Consider the following 19895-nt stretch of genomic DNA (forward strand, 5'->3'; position numbering starts at 1 on the left):
TTTAACCATTCACTCTTTAAAGCACATTTGGGTTATTTCCAGGTTTGGGCTATTGCAAATGAAGTTGCTGTGTATAATAATGTGTACAGGTTTTTATTTGAGCACGTTTTCATTTCTCAGGGATGTGTCCAAGAGTATAAGTGCTGGGTTGCATGGTAAGTGCATGTGTAGTTTTATAAGAAACTGCCAAAATATTTTCCAGAGTGACTCTACCATTTTATATCCCACTAGCAATGTAAGAGTGTGATCCAAGTTCTCTTGCATCCTTGCCAGCATTTGGTGTTGTAACTACTTTTTTTTATTTTAGCCTTTCTGGTAGGTGTGTACTGATATCTTACGGTTTTAACTTGAATTATCCTAATCGCTAATGATGTTAAACTTATTTTCATGTGCTTATTTGCCAACCACAAATTTTCTTCAGTGAAATGTCTGTTCATGTCATTTGCTCATTTTCTAATTGAATTTTTTTTTTTTTTAACTGTTGGGCTTTGAGAATTCTTTATATATTCTAGTCCTTTTTTGGATATGTGATTTGCATCTATTTTCTCCCCATCAGTAGTTTAATTTTTCATCCCTTAATAGGGTTGTTCATGGAGCAAAAGTTTTACTTTTGAGGTGGTCCAATTTATCAGTTTTTCCTTTTATGGGTCATGTATTTGGTGTCAAGTGTGGAACCTCTTTGTCTAGCCCTAAGACCTGAAGATTTTCTCATATTTTTTTCAAAAAGCTTTATCATTTTAACATTTAAGGTCATGTTTTTACCTATGTTTGTCTCAGTTGCTCCAGCACCATTTGTTTAAAAGGCTGTCTTTTCCCTATTGAATTGCTTTTGCACCTTTGTGAAAAATCAGTTGGACTTGTTTTGGTGTATTCTAGAATGTCTGTTCTGTTGATCTATGTGTCTGTCCCTCCACCAGTACCACACCATGTTGATTACTATAGCTATAAGGTAAGACTTTATATATGTAGACTTTATTCTTTATTCTTTTTCAAAATTGCCTTATTCTTTTGCCTTTCCATTCCATATAAATTTTAGAATAAGCTTGTCTACAAAAAAACCTTGCTGGATTTTGATAAGAATTATGTTAAATTTATAGAACAATTTAGGGAAGAATTGATCTTTTTACTATGTTGAGCCATCCAACCTTTGAACATGGTATGTTTCTCCATTTATTTAGGTCTTTCTTCTACCAGCCATTTGATAATTTTTATCATACTGATCCTGTACATGTTCTGTTAGATTTATACCTAAGTATGTCATTTTCTTTGGAGTAATTATAAACAGTATTGTGTTTTAAATTTTGTTTCCAATTTGTTTTTTAACACCAAGCAAGAATCCAGCAAAATAGAACTCTACAATGTGTCTTTTGAAACCCTGGCCTTTTCTTTCAGCTTTCTCCTAATCCTTTAAGGATTAGACAGTATTACTTAGTGCTTTTAAAATTGAAATAGGAGTATAAAGTTTAGTTTTGTTAGTCTATCCTTCCATTTTACACCAGATATAGAAGTAATCCCTTTTATGTCTGATCATTTATGTCATAAATCCCTTTTATGTCTGATCATTATTGCCACTTGAAAACTTCCAAGATTGGGGAGTAGTTGCTTTCTTTATATATAATTCATTTCACTGTTGGATAACTGATTCTCATTGTTCATTTTGCTGTTGACTCATGGTCATTGAAGACCTCTAATTTTTTTCCCTGCCCTGCATTTCCCCACCTTTTCTTCTAGATGCAGGGATCTGGCATCCATGATATGCTCGTTTTCAGATGATGTCATCTTAGGTGTGGATTCTTTGTGTCATTCTCCTAGATACACATTAACTGTATATCCATTGTCTAATGACACAAGCCTTCCAGAAGCCCAGACACCTGAAAGTGATGGGCGTGCAGAACCAGAAAGGTGCCTAAGGAATTCTACCAGCTTGTGGGGGAAGAGTGGCTTGTCTAAATGGTATGAAGGAAATCACCAATAATATACCAACCTTCACCAAGCACTAGACTCTCTTAATGCTCTTTTAACTGAGTTTTAAGATGTTACTTAAAATACCTATACAAATGAAGAAATAGGTTCAAAGGAGTTTTGATTTCCCAAGTTCACCCAGTTAGCAAATGGTCCAAGGATAATGTGGACACCAGAATCCCAAATAGCGTGGGTGAAAAATTAAGATTCTGGAGCCAAATTCCAGTCCTAAACAATCAATTTCGTCAGTGGGGTAGAAGACTGGAACAAGCTTATTTAGCTTATTTAGCATCCCAGACTTTCAGAACTGATGATCTTTGCCCCTGTAGTTTGAGCACCTTTTAGTTACAATGCATGTTTGGGCAACAGAAGAATTAAGTACCTATATAAACAGAAATCTAATGCAGGGTAGAATGATATACAATAAAAAGTGCAGAGACATATGGGTTTTCAAATGGAAGGGAGAGCATACTTGGTGAAGATGAAATCAATGAAGGCTTTAAGGATTAGACAGCATTTACAATGGTAGATAAATAAGACATTCTTTGATTGTAATTTTTATTATATATACTCAGCACAGTATTCAATGCTTATTTAATATGGCTGTGTCTGTTCATAATTATAAAGCAACTTGAGCAACACTGTGCATTATTACACTTCAACTGAAAAACCATTACATGCTGAATCAATATCTTTGAAAATTTCAGATAAAGAATTTTCTTTGGGGAGGCACAGAATTATAGGTACTCAATTTTTGTCAATTTTAGGACATAATAATGCTTAAGAAGGATAAACATACGTAACATAAAATTACATTTCAGTTTATCATTTATTTCAGTGCTATTTCAACCACTTATCCTCTATATCTTGACATTCACATAAAAGAATAGCAATCATTAGTGATCCAAATGCAAATCATAGTGAAACTCTAGGCCTCAGTTAAATATTGTAGTATTTTAAAAGTTTATATGATTAAAAACTGAAGACAAAATAAGCTGTTAAGTGATAGTTTACTCAGTTTTAGCATAATTTTAATGTCAAAACAATACTGACATTAAAAAAACCATATGAGGCAGATAAACAATATTCCTTTAGAAATATTAAAGAATTTAGTACAAATTTGCTTACAAATTTTACTTTTTGGTTAATACAGGTAACATGCTTCTTAAATCTCTTCTTTTCACTTTGTCTATAAAAATAAAATTGTCCTCAATATTCTTAAATTCTTTGTTTTCCAAATAAGGCCATTATTTTATAGTAAGTTACTGAATCAATGGTTTAAAATCAGTGACACAAATCATATGTAGGTGATGTAACAAATTTATTGTTAGGTAAAGAATCAGTAAGTACAGTAACCAGCCATATGTAAGAGGTAGAATTCTTAATCACAGTTTTATAGAAAAGATGCAGTAGTTTATATCTGTACTGTTTTATTAGCTATAGTACTTTAAGTTTGCTTCTTATTATGAGTGTATCAGAAGGGGAAAAGGGAGGGCTCTTCATAGGCAAAAATCTTATTGGCCCTTGTCTTGCATGTGTTATAGGGGCTACTCCTGGACACTCAGGAGCATTTTCTTGACCAATTAAGGTAATCATACCTTATCTCATTTTTAAAAAGCTTCAGAGTTGGGAAATCTAAACTTCTTTTCTGAAGAAGAATAGAGGGAAATATATAAGAAGGAGGGAAATACCTCTCTTTTTGTACCACTCTTGAGTGTAAATTATAGATGAAAGCATTCTCTCTGGATATCATTATTGCTTATTAAGAATTCCAGCAGTACTAACCAACAGAGGTTGTTCTATACTCAAGTTTATAAGTTGATTGTTTCTAACTTGTATATGTCATAAACAATATTACAAATGGGTATAACCTAAAAATTCTATTTAATTCATTAAATTATTAGTATTTGAGTAAGACAGGATGGCAGAGACTATAGGGTTATTCACATATTGAGTGTTTAAACTTCTGTGGGTTTCCAATCCTTATTTGAATGTCAATAAATAAAGTGATCAGAAAGGTCACTTTATGAAAGTTGTAATAAAAACTGTAATAAATATTTATACCCAGTAGGGCTTATGTTTTGTAAAATGTACCTGAATACTTAATAAGTGATAATTCAAAACAGAATAAAACAATTATAAAAAAATAAAACCCAGTTTCTTCCAGTTAACTGGAAATTAATCTCATAATTTATATTAGGATTGAGTCATTATGATGAGCCAATCAGATTCCAAATACTTTATTTATAGTTTAAGTGAACTTTATTTTGATAGGATATTCTCTAAATTCTTTTATATTGAGTTTATTCTTTTCTTACTGATTTTGAGAACACAAAAGTGATATTTACTTACATTAGGTCCAGATCCTTTTAGCAATATTTCCTTCACAACTGCTGGTATTAATGTATTATCCAAGTCAGTAAACACGTTAAAAACTAATATAACACTGTTGATAATATAAAAATAAAATGATTTTCCCTCACATTTAATTTTAAAATCTGTATTTTAGTTAAGGATTAGACAGAATGTATCCTTACAGAGACTGAGAGCAATCTTTATTCTTCAAAGAGAAAATCTGTCCTAATTTTAATAAGTATGACTTAGCATTTTTAAGAATTATTCAAAATGTCAGCTTTTGGGAATGTAAGCTAGGTATATAAAACTATTTGCTAATATTTTAAAATGAAATATATTTGATTATAAAAATCCCACATATCTCTTTTTCACAGCTATGCTTCTATTTACATTTAGGAGATACATATGTAAAAAGAGAAAAGTTGAGTCTTTGTCTTCTAAAAATATCCATGATTAGGTAATTCTCAGATGATTTATAACTTAATATATTGAAAAACTTCTACAGTTAATTTGTAATTGCCACATTTACAAAGAAACTTCTGGGTAACAGTCTTTTAAAAACATAGTTCAGTGTTACATTTAGGCCCAAAGTTCATTTATTTAAATCACCTATGACATTTGCAAAATTTTTTCAAACGTAGGAAACTGCCGTTATTAATATGGCTTCATTCATTTATACCTGCAAAATACTTGTTATACACTTAAGTACAACTGGAACAATAGGATTACTTGCACGGATGAAAGTGAAGACTTTCCTTTCACATTAAAATTAATATTTATTTCACACTTATGGTAATGCCTGAAAACGTTTTGCAAACAACTATTAATGGTCTTGACTGTAACAGTTTATTGCATTTTTCTGTCCCTTTTTTTGAATGTTAAGTACTCTACTTTGGAGTTTTAAGTTCTACTTTTCCTCTTATCTTCAAATAGACTCTTCAGCATATATACTTGAATGGCTGACACTACCACCATTACCACTAAATTAACCATAGACCAGAAATTTACTCTATCAAAGTTGCTTTCTTGTATGTTTCGGTCACGAGCTTCAAATGCTCTAAGCAGAGTTTGGATATGACCACTTTTGCTTAGTCTGGACTTGATACTGTTGATGGACTCCTGGAGATAAAAAAAATAATTTTATTGTAAAAGAATGCTCAGTAATTTTAAGTTAATTTAAAAATATGCTTCACAGTACTCTTACTAGTTTAATATCCAAACACAATTTTAATTAAGGGGTGGGTACTACTTAGATTACCTAAAGATCTTTATTATATAAAGTTTATGTAATAGTTCTCATGATGTATTTAAATTATTGTTTATAATTAGTTATTTTAAAAATGAACAAAGCTACTGTGAATTGAAAATAAATAATGTGAAAATACATTTGAGTGCTATAGTGCCAGTAATTGTATATACATTATCTTCTTAGCCCTAACAACCATAAAAAATATAATCTGTTTTTAATACAAAAATGTTCCAAGATCACATTCATAAAACAAGCTTATCAAGATGCATTCTAAGTTGCACATCTTCTGAAAAAAACTATTTTTATAGTAGGGTCCTGGTGAGAAGTGATTTAAAAACTATAGGTTTACATGAATATAAGGTAAAGTTGAGATTCGAAATTTGAAAAGTATTGATGGCAAAAATAAGAAAATACTAGAAACAGATTTTCCTGGATAGTCGCCTTGCTTAAAATCCTCATTTAAATGCAAAAAACATACACAAAATTGCAGAGTGCTCTGCTAAACCTACAAAACTACAAAATATAATATTTATCATATGGGCACGTTTGTAAAGCAATGGTATATTTTCCAGAAAAATATGGGCTTCAGATCCCCAAATAAAAAGACCATCCATAGTTCTTTTCAATATCATGATGATGATAGTCAAGTATAAAATTATTTATTCAAGTTTGCTGTTGTGATAAAAATTTTGGGGGGGGAAGTAAATGAAAAACCTCCTGAAAGACATTTTATTTTTTTTCAAAAAAGACCAAGTATTTTAAGCTATATTTAAATCTGAACTTTCTGGTCATTTTGTTTAATTGTGAATGAAGTCAATCTCTTGAGAATGCAGTGAATTACTAACAAAATTTACAACTACTTCTATTTTGCTCTTGTTGGCAATATAAATTTAAAATGGGAGAATATATTAATATGATTGAGATTTAAAAAATGAGTGGGAAGAAGACTGGACTAGTCGTGAAACTATGGATACATCATTTCCATTTTAAGCCAGTTCCTTACGTATAAAATGGAATGAAAGGGGAAAGGGAGTTTGGAGCTGGACTAATGATAACTAAGTCTTCTTCTAGTTCTAAAATTCAACTAAGTTTAGTATACATATGAAATGATGAGATCAAAAATTTTCATGGTAAAAATTCATGCCAATTAAGCTTAATCCTTTGTTTGTATTCACAGTAACACCAACGGAGAAGGTAAGAAAACTAACATTTATTGTGTGCCAGACTCTGTTTAAAGCATTTATATACATGCCATATCACATTTCATCCTCACAACAACTCTAGAGGTATTATTCCCAAGGATAATAGGAAACCAAGGCTCGTTGAGCTCAGTCACTAAGGAATTACATATATGATATGATCATTTAATTTTCTGACTTCTTAAGCTAACTGATCTAGCAGTATGTCTCTTCTTTTATAATTTGATAGTTGCTTTCCTAAGAAACCTCAAAGTGATCAAAATATCATATTATAAAAAAAAAGTTCAGGTTATAAGAGTATTAGAGGTTATATAGTTTCAAACTTGGAATAATCACATTATTTCTCCTGCAGAAAGTTCTATAACACAGGTATATACGCTATTTATAAATATCACTGAGAATTCTATCATTTTATTACATCTAGCTGTGGCCGAAGGGTAATGATCTTTCTCCCCGTCACTGACAGTACTATTATTAGCAAGTAGGTTCTTATACATGCACATTTCATTATGCATGTTTATGATAAATAGCGCATAAAGCAATTCAAGCCAAGAAGCCATAATCTAAAAGCTTTTACTCCTAAGTGTAGTGCTAGTTTCTGATAACTGCCAGGTTTGGCTAAGTAATGTTAACAGTGTTCCCAAAATTAAGTAATATCAAATTTCATGTTATAAAAACTATGGTGTGGGAAAAAATGCCTGTACATCTTAAGTGTTTACAAATTACTCAGTTTTATTATATGTGCAAGTTTGCTGCAGATCATTATTACAGTCTTCTGTTTGTGAACATTCTAAGGGAGTTCTGCAGTTAAGAGTCTGTGTTCAAATGCTAGTTCTCTCTCTCGTTCTGTGACAGAGACATTACCAAATATCCCTAATCCATAATTTTCCTCATTGGAAAGATGGAGATAATAATCCTCATAGAATTAAGTAAGGATTAGGTGAGATAATGCAGATAAAATGCCTAGCTCAGTGCCTAACACATAGTAAGGTCTCTAGATGTTAGTAATTTTTATTATTTTATTAAACCATACTGACCAGAATGTCTTCCAGTTTCATATCCAGCATATCTGTGCCAGTAATGTATTTCTTCCAGTCCTCTTGTTCTTGCTCCTGTTCTCCCATATTATCCAGGATTAATTCAAAGAAAATCACCTTCTCAGAAATGGTGCTAAATGTATTATCAAAGCAGAACATGTAGTCACCGCCTTCAGTCTCTATCCTATATTAAAAAGAGGACATGTCTTCAGTTATCTGTACTTCCATCTGGGATCAAAGGACAAACTACTGTAAAAGAGAAGGAATAACATGGTTTATAATAATTGGACAGGTTACTGATGGAAAGACTTGCTTAGTATTGAAAGACAATTTAAAATTTCTTGGGAAACCAGCAATCTGGAAATATATATTCAAGTACTTGCAACTTAGATGTGCTTGGCATTTACTCAGTAAATTGGGCAAATGAGCTTGACCTAACTTTTGGAAGAAAACAGGATTAAAAACCTAGATACATGATACTTCACAATGAACCTTAATATTTATACATTATTAAAAGTAATTTATAATGAGTTCAATTCACATGGAAATACCACTACAAACCTCCCCTTTGAGATTAATCTGTAAAGTGAGTTTTGCTTTGTTTTCAAAAGCAGTGATGGATTGTCCTAAATGCTTTCTTCTAGGCCCCTTTGGATTAAGTACATCTTTGTAATAGTTTACAAAAATTAGGAATGAGTTCAGTGTCCAAGAACCAGAGCTTTACTCGCAGTGGCATTACCTTTACTGAATAAATGCCACTCATAACAACTTATGATCTTGTCTTCACATTCAAGATAATTGACCTGGGCAGAGTTAACTTAGCAAAATAGCTTTCTAATAATATTTTTGTGGAGAGAAACTTAAAATATTGCACAGGCTAATGACATTTACTACTGCTGGCCACAAAAAAGTTCAACCTGTGTTTTAGTTTTCTTTGTAACTATTCACGAAGGTTGGTCTAAATGATTTTGAACTTTCCTTATCTCCAATATGCTAGATCGCTTAAATTTTGGGGCAGCTTATATTATTTCCTGCAACCTTCTGAACAACATGTGAGTCTCATCTTTTAAGCCAATCTCCATCCTTTTTTTCCCCTTATTTCTGACTTAACTGTTTTGTTTAAGCATAAGAGATAACTACTCAGCAATGTGATTTGATTTTAGCATATATACGATAAATAAAAATAGCCAATACTTGTATACCTCTTCATAATTTACATACTGCTTTGACACATTTTATCTCTTTTAATCCTTATCATCATATTTGAAAGTAGGCATAATCGACCTTTTCAAGGCGAGTAAAATAAGGTTCACATAGATTAAAGATACTTGCCCATGATCACATAGCCTGTTACAGGCATACATGAAGCTTGGATATCTGACTCTCAAGTTAATTGATCTTTCTACAGTACTGCTCAGAGCCTGTCTGTATTCTCTGCAGTCTCCTCAATCATGACAAACCTTTGTCTTTTGAGGATTCATTTAACTTTTGAAAGGAGCCTGAAGCAAACACTGGTATGGATACAGGGGGGAACAATATTAAAAGCAACAAAAAACAAAATAAAATGTTGTGACCATTATGCATATGACCTAGATGTGGGGCATTTCCTGAGGAAAAATTTCCAGTGTATTCTGATGAATGGCATCACTGATACAGTAAGCGTATAACCACCAAATGTGACTATTCACTTAGACTATGCCTTCTCAATGAGAGGATATTGCCCCCTAGGGGTGAAAACTGGTTCAAGATGGGCAAAAAAAAAAAAAAAAAAGCTATAATAGTATCGTGGCCCTCCAAAACTCAATCCTATGACAAAATCTTATTCCTTAGTATTTAATTTTCTCTCATGGGGTTGTCTTGGGCATATTACAAGCAGCATGAGCTCATGGAAGACACACACAGTGTGTCCAGGAACACTGCTACAAAATGCTAGCAAATAGATAGCTGTGATTGGAGGACATTTGATTGGTTGATTGCTTGATCTAGAAGTCATATGGCAAGAGGTGGCCTACACATGCCTAATGATGCCACTGGCTCCCTTGTGGGTGTGTATGTTTGATCTTCAATCTTTGAGGTGCCTTGCATTATTTTCTATAGCCTTGTGTGATCTTCATCTTTTAAGCCAATCTTGTTTTTCTTCCCCCTATTTGTGACTTACTGTTTTTGTTTAAGCATAAGCGATAACTACTCAGCGATGTGATTGGGTTTTAGCGTATATACTATAAAAAGTCAACACTTGTATATTCCTTCATAATTTACACACTGCTTTCATACATTTTATCTCTTTTAATCTTTGCATTTTGGGCGAAGATTTGGATAAAACTAGTTTATATTTTATTATTTAATTTTACAAAGGTTATTCAACCCATCATCAATTATGGCAAACACTGGGGGAAAAAGTCAATAATACTGAATGACTATTGAGTAGCTAAAGTTATTTTCCCACATCAAGCAAAAAGTTAAAAGTTAAGGTCACTAAAAGTACTTTTTAAGAAGTTAATGTAATTTTTTAAATCATTCTACTTTTCTTGAAAAATATTTGGATTTAAAAAATTTTAATTACATTGCTATTATGTATATAAATTGCTAATTTGCATGTGTAATGGACACTATATGATAAATTATATTAAAAGTTACTCAGAAAACATAAAGTTAAATTTAATGTTAATAACTTTTTAATCTAACTTTTAATTTTGTTTAGTCTTAATTTTATTTAACCCAACTTTATTTAGTCATTCTTAACCCTGAATTGGATAAAAAGGGTAAGCTTTGTACCTATTCTTTTTATATATAAAGCACAGATATACATAGTTAAAGAAAAAGGGGCATGTAGTATATCTTCGGTATTAAAACTTCATGGGGGATGATGAGGAAAAAAATGCCTAAAAAGGTTGTATGGAGACAGGGGTAAAAATGAAAAAAATTGGAGAAGCAGTGACTCAGATGTATGAGCTTCAACATGTGTATACAAAAAAAAGATGTTTACTACTTTATAGTCAGTCATTCCTATATTAATTTCTTTCTAAATTTGTGTTGACTACCTTTAGTAGAAAGGAATATTATTACTACAAATGATATAAAATATTATCCAAATAAAAGCATATAGAGTAAATTTTCCTTTCAAGTAGAAAAAGAATTAGCATAAGTAGTCCAAAATTTTATAAGTTATGGTGTGAGTTAGGGTAATATTAATTCAGTGGTCTAGAAAAATGCTTTTATATATGACAGTACTGGACAAATAAGTATTAAGCAGTTTAAGGCTCTGTCTGGAGATATTTTTACTAACCCTGACTTCTGGAAGGACAGCATTTGTTTTAAAGATTTAATTTAAGAAAAAAACTGTTCCAGTGGTATAACTGAGATTTTAGTTGCCTTTAAAAAGTTAATATAGCTAAAGATAAATTTTTGTTTAAATCTAATTTTTAGAAGGTAGATTTGTAAATCTGGTGTAGTGATTAAGAGTGAATTGGACTGAATGGTCTTAAATCCTGGCTTTGCTGTTCATTAGCTGTGTAACCTTCAGCAACTTACTTAACTGCTCTATACCTCAATTTCTTCATTGGTAAGATGATAATAATATCATGTACCTCATAGGACTGTGGGGAAGAATAAAAAAAAATTAATACATGTAAAGTGCATATTAGAACCATGACTTGGCACATCAAAAGAACTCGATAAATGTGAACTCTCATAAACTCATTCTTTTCTCCCAATGGTTTAATGAGAGGTAATTCTATGCAAGAAAGCAATAAGATACCTTTTCCCCCTAACAGTTAATTTTAATTTATCTCTAAATGAAAGCAGAAAATTGGAGAGAAATTAAAATTGACAGAAATTCTATACATTTTCTATATTCTGAAATTTAAAGGTGAACTACATTTTTAGTTCTTGTTCATGCACCTATCAAAGAGAAAGCATAGTTAATTCTCGTATATCAATCTTAACTGACTTTTTAAATTACCGCTTCTGATTTTATTTATCAATAGTTATGCACATTTTTTTTTAGAGCTCTGTATAGGTAAAATGCCATTTTCAAAAGCACTTAAAAAATTATGGTTGAAACATTTTCCCCACCTCGTTCACTCATACATGTATTCAGTATTTACTGAGTATCAACTACATGGCAGGTACTTTGGTTAACAAAGGCCAATGATTATAAATAGCTAGTACTTACATAGTGCTATGTGCCAGAGATGTTCTAAGCATCGTATGGTAGAAAGCAAGAATTTGGGTTCATCCTGCCTCCTCTTAATAAATGTGTATCCCTGCAGACTTAATTTCCCTGAGCCTCCTTGTCTGTAAAATGGGAATTGGGGAATCAAAGAATCTATCTCTCACAGTGGGTTGGAAAGATTAATTTAGAAGCATATAAAATGCAAAGTCTAGTTTATGGCAAATATTAGACACTCTATATTTGATCTTATTCCTATATACTCACAGTTTAAACACGATAACAATACTGAGTAAACAGTGCTGCAGTAAAATAATAGAATGAAATAAGGAAACACCAGTGAGATATGAAAAAAGAGAAATGAGATATAAGAGATACAATATATGGGCTTTTATCAAACTCTAAACTCAGAGTTATAAAAATTATTTTATTTCTATATGGTTTCCTATGGTCAGATCTTTTACTTTCAGATCTTCTAATTATCTAAAAAGAATGAGGTTCGAGTAAAATAAAAATTTACACACACACACACAAAGATGTATTACTGTACTACTGTTTTAAGAAAACAATGGGCAAAAATGATATAGCCAGTAGTTCAAGAAACTTTAAGATATATACCTGGAACAGTAACTTATAGTTAAAATAGAATAAGCCTGTGCTAGCCAGAAAGGCAGGTTTAAAATGCCACAATAGATTGAATGCAGTACCTATGGTATACTCATCTCATTAACCAAAGCAAAAAAAAACAAAACAAAAACTTAGTCAAGATCAAAAGCAAATGCCTAAACAAAAAGATAAGATTGGGCTTCCCTGGTGGCGCAGTGGTTGAGAGTCTGCCTGCCAATGCAGGGGACACGGGATCAAGCCCTGGTCTGGGAAGATCCCACATGCCGCGGAGCAACTGGGCCCGTGAGCCACAATTACTGAGCCTGTGCGTCTGGAGCCTGTGCGCTCCGCAACAAGAGAGGCCGTGACAGTGAGAGGCCCGCGCACCGCGATGAAGAGTGGCCCCCGCTTGCCACAACTAGAGAAAGCCCTTGCACACAAACGAAGACCCAACACAGCCATAAATTTAAAAATTAATTAATTAATTAATTTAAAAAGATAAGATTAATGGATGACAGTTTAAGATAGATCACTAACAAGGACTGTTTAAAATGTTCATATGGAATCATTTAATGCTAACATTCAGTATCAAATGTGCTAATTTTCCTGTGCCTACTGGTATTCAGATCAAGGAACCCAACTAAGATTACTTACGTGTGAACTCCATCTGATTTTCTTTGTTCAAAAACTAAGGTTCTTCCTTTTGGAGAGGCAAGATGGAAATCAATATCTAATCCTGCTCCATCTAAAACCTGTAGGAAGGCATAGAAGAGAAGAGCACATTTTACGAATTCTAAAAATAAAAAGCTATATTAAGTAGATCATATGATGAGAAGATTTCATTTCTAAACCTAGAGGGGTAAGAAAGTCAACAGACTCATGTTAGGGCTAGAAAGGAGCAGAAAGACCTTTTGGTTCAATTCCATTCATTCTTGGAACTTGTCCCTTTCTTGCCAATTCCTGTTGCCATCACTTAAATTTATGTCTTATGGGTATTACTGAAATAATCTTCTTAAAACAGATGCCCTGTAGAGTAGAAACACAGAAGGTAGTTCAATTGGTAGATGCTTTTCCTTGGGCAATTTAGGGCTTGCTATGTAACTTTTCTGAGTTTGTTTCCTCCTCAATAAAATAATAACTAGCTACTTCTTAGCCTGGAACTCAAGGCCTCTATGATCTGATTCCAACTGACTTTTTCAAGCAATACCTATTATTTCCCAATATGAACTATATATTCCAAGCAGGCCATTTACTTATTGGCCAAAGAATAAATACAGGAAACAGGAAAGAACCTGTTCCTTTACAATCTCAAAATGTCCTGATGATGATGATGATGATGATGATGATAATGACAGCAGCCAACAATTACAGTTTATGCCACACATTGTTTTAAGTGCTTTATGTGGATTTATTCCTCACAACAACTCTAAAAGGAAGGTTCTATTATTGTTTTCATTTTAGCCAAAAACAAAACAAAACAAACACCCCCCCCCCCAAAAAAAAACCCCACAAAAAACTGAGGCACAGAGAAGGTTGCCTAAGGTGATATGGTAAATAAGTGGCATGGTCAAAATTTGAACTCAGCAATCTGCCTTCAAAGGCTACTCTTTTTCTTATATAACACCATTTTATTTTTCTTGGTGGCTTTAATGGAATGATAGATTACCTATTCTTGTGCTGTACTTACTGATCAACAGAACTGGTTTCAAATGGCTAGCTAAATATACATAGTTCTTTTTCTTCTTTAAATCCCAATGAAATGAAGAAAACATAACGGTATAAATAATCTATAACAACACTGGAAATCTAGGAAAGCTGTTAACAGATTTGAAGACTAAGAAATTTCTGGAAGATATTCCACTGAGCAAAGAATACATCTAGCTACCAATTTATATCAATTGCAAAATTCTCAAAACATACTAGAGACACACCAAGTATTTGTTGAAATTGATGCCCTCTTTTTCATGTTATTGGTTCTTCCCAGAGGATCAAATTCTGAAAAAATGTAAACAGACTTAAAAATATGTTTTATCAGATAAATGTAATATACATCCTCAGAGAAAAATCTACAGAAAATGAAGATGCTGATATGAAAAAGTTCTTAGAAAAACCAAAAATGTGATTGCCCAAATAAAGCCTTAGCGAATGTAATGACAGCAGAATGGACATGGATGGAGACTAAAAATCAGAGAACTAAAAGGAGCCAAGGAATTCTCAGAACAAGGTGAAAAAGTATAGATGAAAAGTATGAGGGAAATGGTAAGACCTTTATGAAGGACAGAGCTAAAGATTTCAAATACCCACCTAATAAAGCATTTCAAAAAGAGAGAACCAAGAGAAATGGAGAGGAAGTTATCAAATAAGAGAATAAAAATTCCTGCTCCAAAAGATAAAAATCTTTAGACTGCAAGAGTCTAATAGATGTGAAGCAGGATAAATGAAAAAAGATCCAAAAATCCTAATGACTTTTCCAAAGGATTTAAAAAGAACAACCTAGAAACTTCCAAAGAGTAGTAGTAGAGAACTACAAAATAACAAGAACTGGGATGGCATCAGCATTCTTGCCTATACACTAGATGTAAAAAAACACAAGGGAGCCATGTCTTCAATTTTTCCAAGTAAAACAATTATATTTACTGAAGAGAAAGCAAAAGGTAAAGCCATTTTCAGATATCCAAGGACTCAAAGTGTTCTGAAAGAATTACTCAAGGTTCTCCTCCAAAAACCAAAAACCATATCCATTAAATCAAAAAGTAAGTGATATGACAAAACTAAGCAACGACTTGAGTAAAACAAAAGATATTATTGGTAGTGACTGTGAGGCTTAATGAAATCATTAAAAATGGTATTTAAAAATACAGAATTTTAGGGGGCTTCCCTGGTGGCGCAGTGGTTGAGAATCTGCCTGCTAATGCAGGGGACGCGGGTTCGAGCCCTGGTCTGGGAAGATCCCACATGCCGCGGAGCAGCTGGGCCCGTGAGCCACAACTACTGAGCCTGCGCGTCTGGAGCCTGTGCCCCGCAACGGGAGGGGCCGCGAGAGCGAAAGGCCCGCGCACCGCGATGAAGAGCGGTCCCCGCACCGCGATGAAGAGTGGCCCCCGCTTGCAGCAACTAGAGAAAGCCCTCGCACGAACCGGAGACCCAACACAACCAAAAAATAAAATAAATTAAAAAAAAAATACAGAATTTTAAAATATACAAAATACCTATTTAAAATATAAAATAAAACAATACCATAAATCTAAAACTAAACTTCCCAGTGACTTCAATGGATCATGATGGACGAGTCCCACTTTCACCTTTCTGTCATAGTCTTTCAGTCCCTCAAAGGTATTCTTCAGTCTTCTTCCTCAAAGCCTTGGATTGCCACATGCTGTGCTTTTTATCCATCACTTGCTCCACCCCCTTATCCCTAGTAAGCCTGATTCTTCTACAGATCTGAACTCCACCTCTTCTGGGATGTCTTCTCTCAATTCCTACTGTGAAATCAAGTCCTTCTATTAAACACTCTCATAGCTTATGCACTTAGCTTCATAGCACTTATTAGAGTTCTAATATCACACTTATTTGTGTAATAATTTGATTAATGTCTGTCCCCTTAACTAGACTGCATAAGTGCACCGACTATTTTTACTCACCATTGTATCTGCAGTATCTAGCATAAAGCTTACACAAATTAAGCAATAATGATTTAAAAATTTAAATGAATGATCTATTCATAAGATATGTATATTGACACTTCAAAATTTCAAGAACTTAATATATTGTGGGGCTGGTCAATTATCCTAAAAGTGTCCTCTTAAACCCAAAAAGTGTGAAATGGTTAAAATTTTTCGATATGTCACAGTAAGCCAAGGGCAATGTCTAGAAAGTCTGTTCCCTGACATTTTAAAAACTAAGACAAAACCCAGTAGCTTGTAGTTATTGGAAAATTAATCACAGAGTTGGAAAATGCAGACAAAGGGTTGAAGATGATCTCTATCCTTTAAACCCTTCTAACATTGTCTAGGACTACAGACATTTAATGATTTTACTTCTTTCCTCAATCAAAACAAATTGTTTAGGCAGAATGCTTTAGGGGAATAGTCCCTTTGAGTGATGAAAGATGCAAAGTATAAAGCTAAGCCATACCACCTATATAACTCTAGAAGTGTAAATGTAAAAAAACTAACATATATTGAACATTTACTATGTGTCAGGGATGGTACATGAACACTTATTAACTAATTGTTTCAAATCAACTCTTACTATTATTATCTCTATTTTAAAAGTATGGGGTTAAGTAACTTGTTCAAGATCACACAGGTAGTAAGTGCCAGAGTCAGGATTTCAGCCCAGGCATTTTTTTTTCTACAGTTGGAGCTCTCAATCATAAGAGGTCAGTAGTTTAAAATAGATTTCTTTCCTAATACCTCAGTAAATACTGATGAATTTTGAACAATAAAAATTGTTTTCTTATCTAGACTATTTCTCTAACCCCGTTTGGTTTCCTTACCTCTAATTCTGCCCTCTTTAAATCCATCTTCCACACTGTAAAACATTTTTGACGGTTACCACACTGCTTAATCTTCAGTGGCCCTTATACAGACAAAGGTCAAAGCTACTCAGCATGGCACACAAGCTAAGATTCATGATCCACGATCCAGCCTCCTGACCTCTCCAACCTCTTCTTCTTCTACTCCCACCCTAGACTTTATAGTCTTAAAGGTCCACCGAAAACTCAGCACTTCTAGCGTCCACTACATATTGCCCACTGCTAGAACACTAACACTATGCATTTTCAGAACTGTCTATTCATTCTGATCCTTTTCCTGAAATGCCCCTTCTTCCTGGCATTCCTGTTTCACCTAAGCATCTTTCCAGATTCCAATTTATTTTCTCCAGGAATTCTTTTCTGATACCCCAGAGAAGAAGCCCTCCTCCAACAGCATTTAACCGTACTTTATTGAAATTAGTTGTTTATGAGCCAGTAACCTTTAAATATTAAGATCCTTGAAAAGGGTTCTTTCTGTTGTTTGTCCCTTCCCCCGTGTCCTCATCTCCACTCCTCCATTACTGGCACATGGTAACTGTTCAGTAAATGAACTTTTGAACTGGACTGGAAATCAAGAAATGCTGAGCTCCTGCCTCAGTGTTGCTCATTAACTGTGTGACTTTAGATACTTTACTGTCTATGCTTACCTTATGCATCTATAAATAATCTAATTCTAAAGTTCCTTCAGAGGAAAATTCTAAATAACTTTATTTTGCTCTATATGTGACAGTACCTGTTATTGAAAAAGATTCTGTACATCAACTATAAAAAATTAACACCTGATTAAAAATTAGGTAACTTGTAAAAAAATTGAGAGATGAACCACACCAAGGCATCTTTTTTTTTTTCAGTGCTACTTAGAAACATCGAAATTTGCTGTATTGGAGCTTACAAGACTTCTTCTAAGAAATTACCCTCTACCAGAATGACCGCATAAATTAAGGGAATTCCCTATAATATTACGCAGATACTAAAAAGAAAACAATGATATGGGAGAAATACTTAGAATGCTGAACGAAAGATTACAAAGTTTTAATATACAGTTAGATCTCATTTGGTTTTTAAATAACAGGTATATAACTGAGAAAGAAATGTACCATTAAACACATCAATAGCCCCTTTCAAAATATTCCAAAGTAGGATTTAGTGATAATCACATGGTCACAGTTCAAAAATCCTTAACTGAAGCAATGACAGTATAGATTTACAATACCGGAATTGAGTGAGGGCGGTGGGGGTGATTAAGGCCAAGTGTCATCATCTCGTCCAATGATTAAGGAGAACGTGTATTAGGCCTGTATTGTGAAATTCCCAGTATTGAAGCGTGTACTGGCTAGAAAAGACACAGATGAATTATGAAACAAAGAGAAAAACCACCGACATCACCAGAGCTGGCCTCTTTCCGACCGGAGGAAAGGGGAGGGGTGGGGGTAGTCAATTCCAGGTCCCGCCTAACTTCTCGGTCCCCAACCCTGGGGAGAGCCTCGCCTCGCGTGCCGGCGCGGAGCTGGCCGCTTCCGGGCAGCCCTCGCCTCTTCAGCACCCCGGTCGTCCACAAGAAGTTTCTAAGCCGGTGAGAGGCGACGACGTGCAGCTAGGCTAAAGGAAGGAGGCTGGCTCAACCTCTGCACTTACTTGGTACTCGATCTCCAGCGAGGCCTTCAGGGGCATGGGCTGGTAGAAACACTCCTTCTGGCCGGCCGGAAGAGTGAACGTGAAGTCGCTGTCTAAGGAGGGCGTGAAGCCGACCGCCCCAGGCAGCAGCAGAGAGGCCAAGAGGACCACCGGGAAGGGCAGCCAGATCTTGTCGCCCATCCCTGCCTGGGCGATCTCGGGCTGGAAGAGGCGTGGGAGGCGTGGGTTATAGGCGCCTATGCTCCGCTTTTCCTCCCTGAACTCCTCGTGGTTGGCAGGGAAACCTGGAGCCTGAAGAAACTCCAGGTGAAGGCCGGGGCGGAGGAGCGTTTCTCAGAGGGGAAAACGCCGGCCTACAAAGGGTAGGGACTGAGGGCGGAGCCAGCAGTCCTTTTCCACACCCTCCCGGGTCTTGGCTCCCTCAGGCCCCGCGTGAGCGCGCCCGCTCGACACCCAGACTGCCGCAGCTTCCCATGGCGTCCCTCACACCAATGGGCGTCTTGGCGGTAATTGTGGGAAATGTAGTTCCGTGTGGGCAGGCTCGGCCGCGTTCGCAGACCACAATCCCCAACAGGCCCCGCGCGTCCGGCGTCGCTTCACGCAGAGTCTTCGCGGGGGGCGGGGCTGCGGCGGGGCGGGGCGTCCCCAACGGCTCCCGCGGCGGTTCGAACTCGGCGCAGCTGGGGTTCGTTGGTTTCCCTCGTGGTGTGTCTGAGGTTCCACGCTTGGGGTCCGGGAGAGGGTCAGAGGTTTCCGAACGCAGCGGAGAGCGCGGCGTGCGCCGTCGTCGGTGGGTCTCTCTCACAACTATGACTTGGGTGGTGAGCGACTGCCCCTGGAGGGTGGAAACCGGCCTACCTGAAGGAGTTTTGTTCCTTTCCCTGTCGGTACGCTCGGATGCGTTTCGTCTGGTCCTCGCCCTCGCTGCGCACGCTGCTCTGCAGGGTTGTATTTTAGTTGACGAAAAATCGGGAAGGAAGCTGTCATGTTTTCCTCCACTTCTTCCAGATGAACGAAGGGCCAATTCTGTCAAATTGAGCGTTCTTGATACAGGACAATACTATATAAAGCCATGACCTCCTTCCAAAATGAGGAATACTTTTCGACTACAGCCCATCTTTTTACATACAGGGAGTATAATGAA

The 19895-nt window shown here is 35.2% G+C and overlaps 2 protein-coding genes across 10 annotated transcripts in view; one reads left to right on the forward strand and one right to left on the reverse strand.

Annotated features, from left to right (window-relative positions):
• Positions 1-2503: 2503 nt before the first annotated feature.
• On the reverse strand, positions 2504-19206 carry TMED5 (transmembrane p24 trafficking protein 5). 2 transcript variants are annotated; one of them, XM_007169582.2, is made up of 5 exons: positions 18752-18890; positions 18330-18449; positions 13234-13331; positions 7803-7986; positions 2504-5436 (listed from the first exon to the last, which is right to left on the reverse strand). In XM_007169582.2, the coding sequence occupies exons 2-5, from the start codon at positions 18375-18377 to the stop codon at positions 5218-5220; spliced, it is 549 nt and encodes a 182-aa protein (XP_007169644.1). In that variant the 5' UTR covers positions 18378-18449; positions 18752-18890; the 3' UTR covers positions 2504-5217. The 2 variants fall into 2 exon arrangements, with proteins under 2 accessions (XP_007169644.1, XP_007169643.1); XM_007169581.3 differs by lacking the exon at positions 18330-18449 and having other exon boundaries at positions 18752-19206.
• The window catches only part of CCDC18 (coiled-coil domain containing 18), a 137295-nt gene continuing 135865 nt past the window's right edge, over positions 18466-19895 (forward strand). For 6 of the 8 annotated variants that reach the window (XM_057543696.1, XM_007169580.2, XM_057543699.1 and 3 more), the window contains exon 1: positions 19393-19541. The gene's annotated coding sequence lies outside the window, so the exon portion shown is untranslated. Of the gene's footprint in view, positions 18690-19392; positions 19639-19895 lie in introns of those variants that run through there. The other 2 variants (XM_057543682.1, XM_057543676.1) reach the window with 2 other exon arrangements.

The sequence above is a fragment of the Balaenoptera acutorostrata genome, chromosome 1 (genome assembly GCF_949987535.1).
Source record: "Balaenoptera acutorostrata chromosome 1, mBalAcu1.1, whole genome shotgun sequence".
NCBI classification, from domain to species: domain Eukaryota; kingdom Metazoa; phylum Chordata; class Mammalia; order Artiodactyla; family Balaenopteridae; genus Balaenoptera; species Balaenoptera acutorostrata.

Bases quoted from the DNA above. Each gene is read 5' to 3' on its own strand.
- TMED5 (XM_007169581.3), bottom strand. From the start codon at position 18,931: ATGGGCGACAAGATCTGGCTGCCCTTCCCGGTGGTCCTCTTGGCCTCT. The intron at 13,332-18,751 runs GTAAGTGCAGAG...GCCTTCCTACAG, and splicing joins CGCTGGAGATCGAGTACCAA to GTTTTAGATGGAGCAGGATT. The intron at 7,987-13,233 runs GTAAGTAATCTT...TTTTTAATATAG, and splicing joins AAATCAGATGGAGTTCACAC to GATAGAGACTGAAGGCGGTG.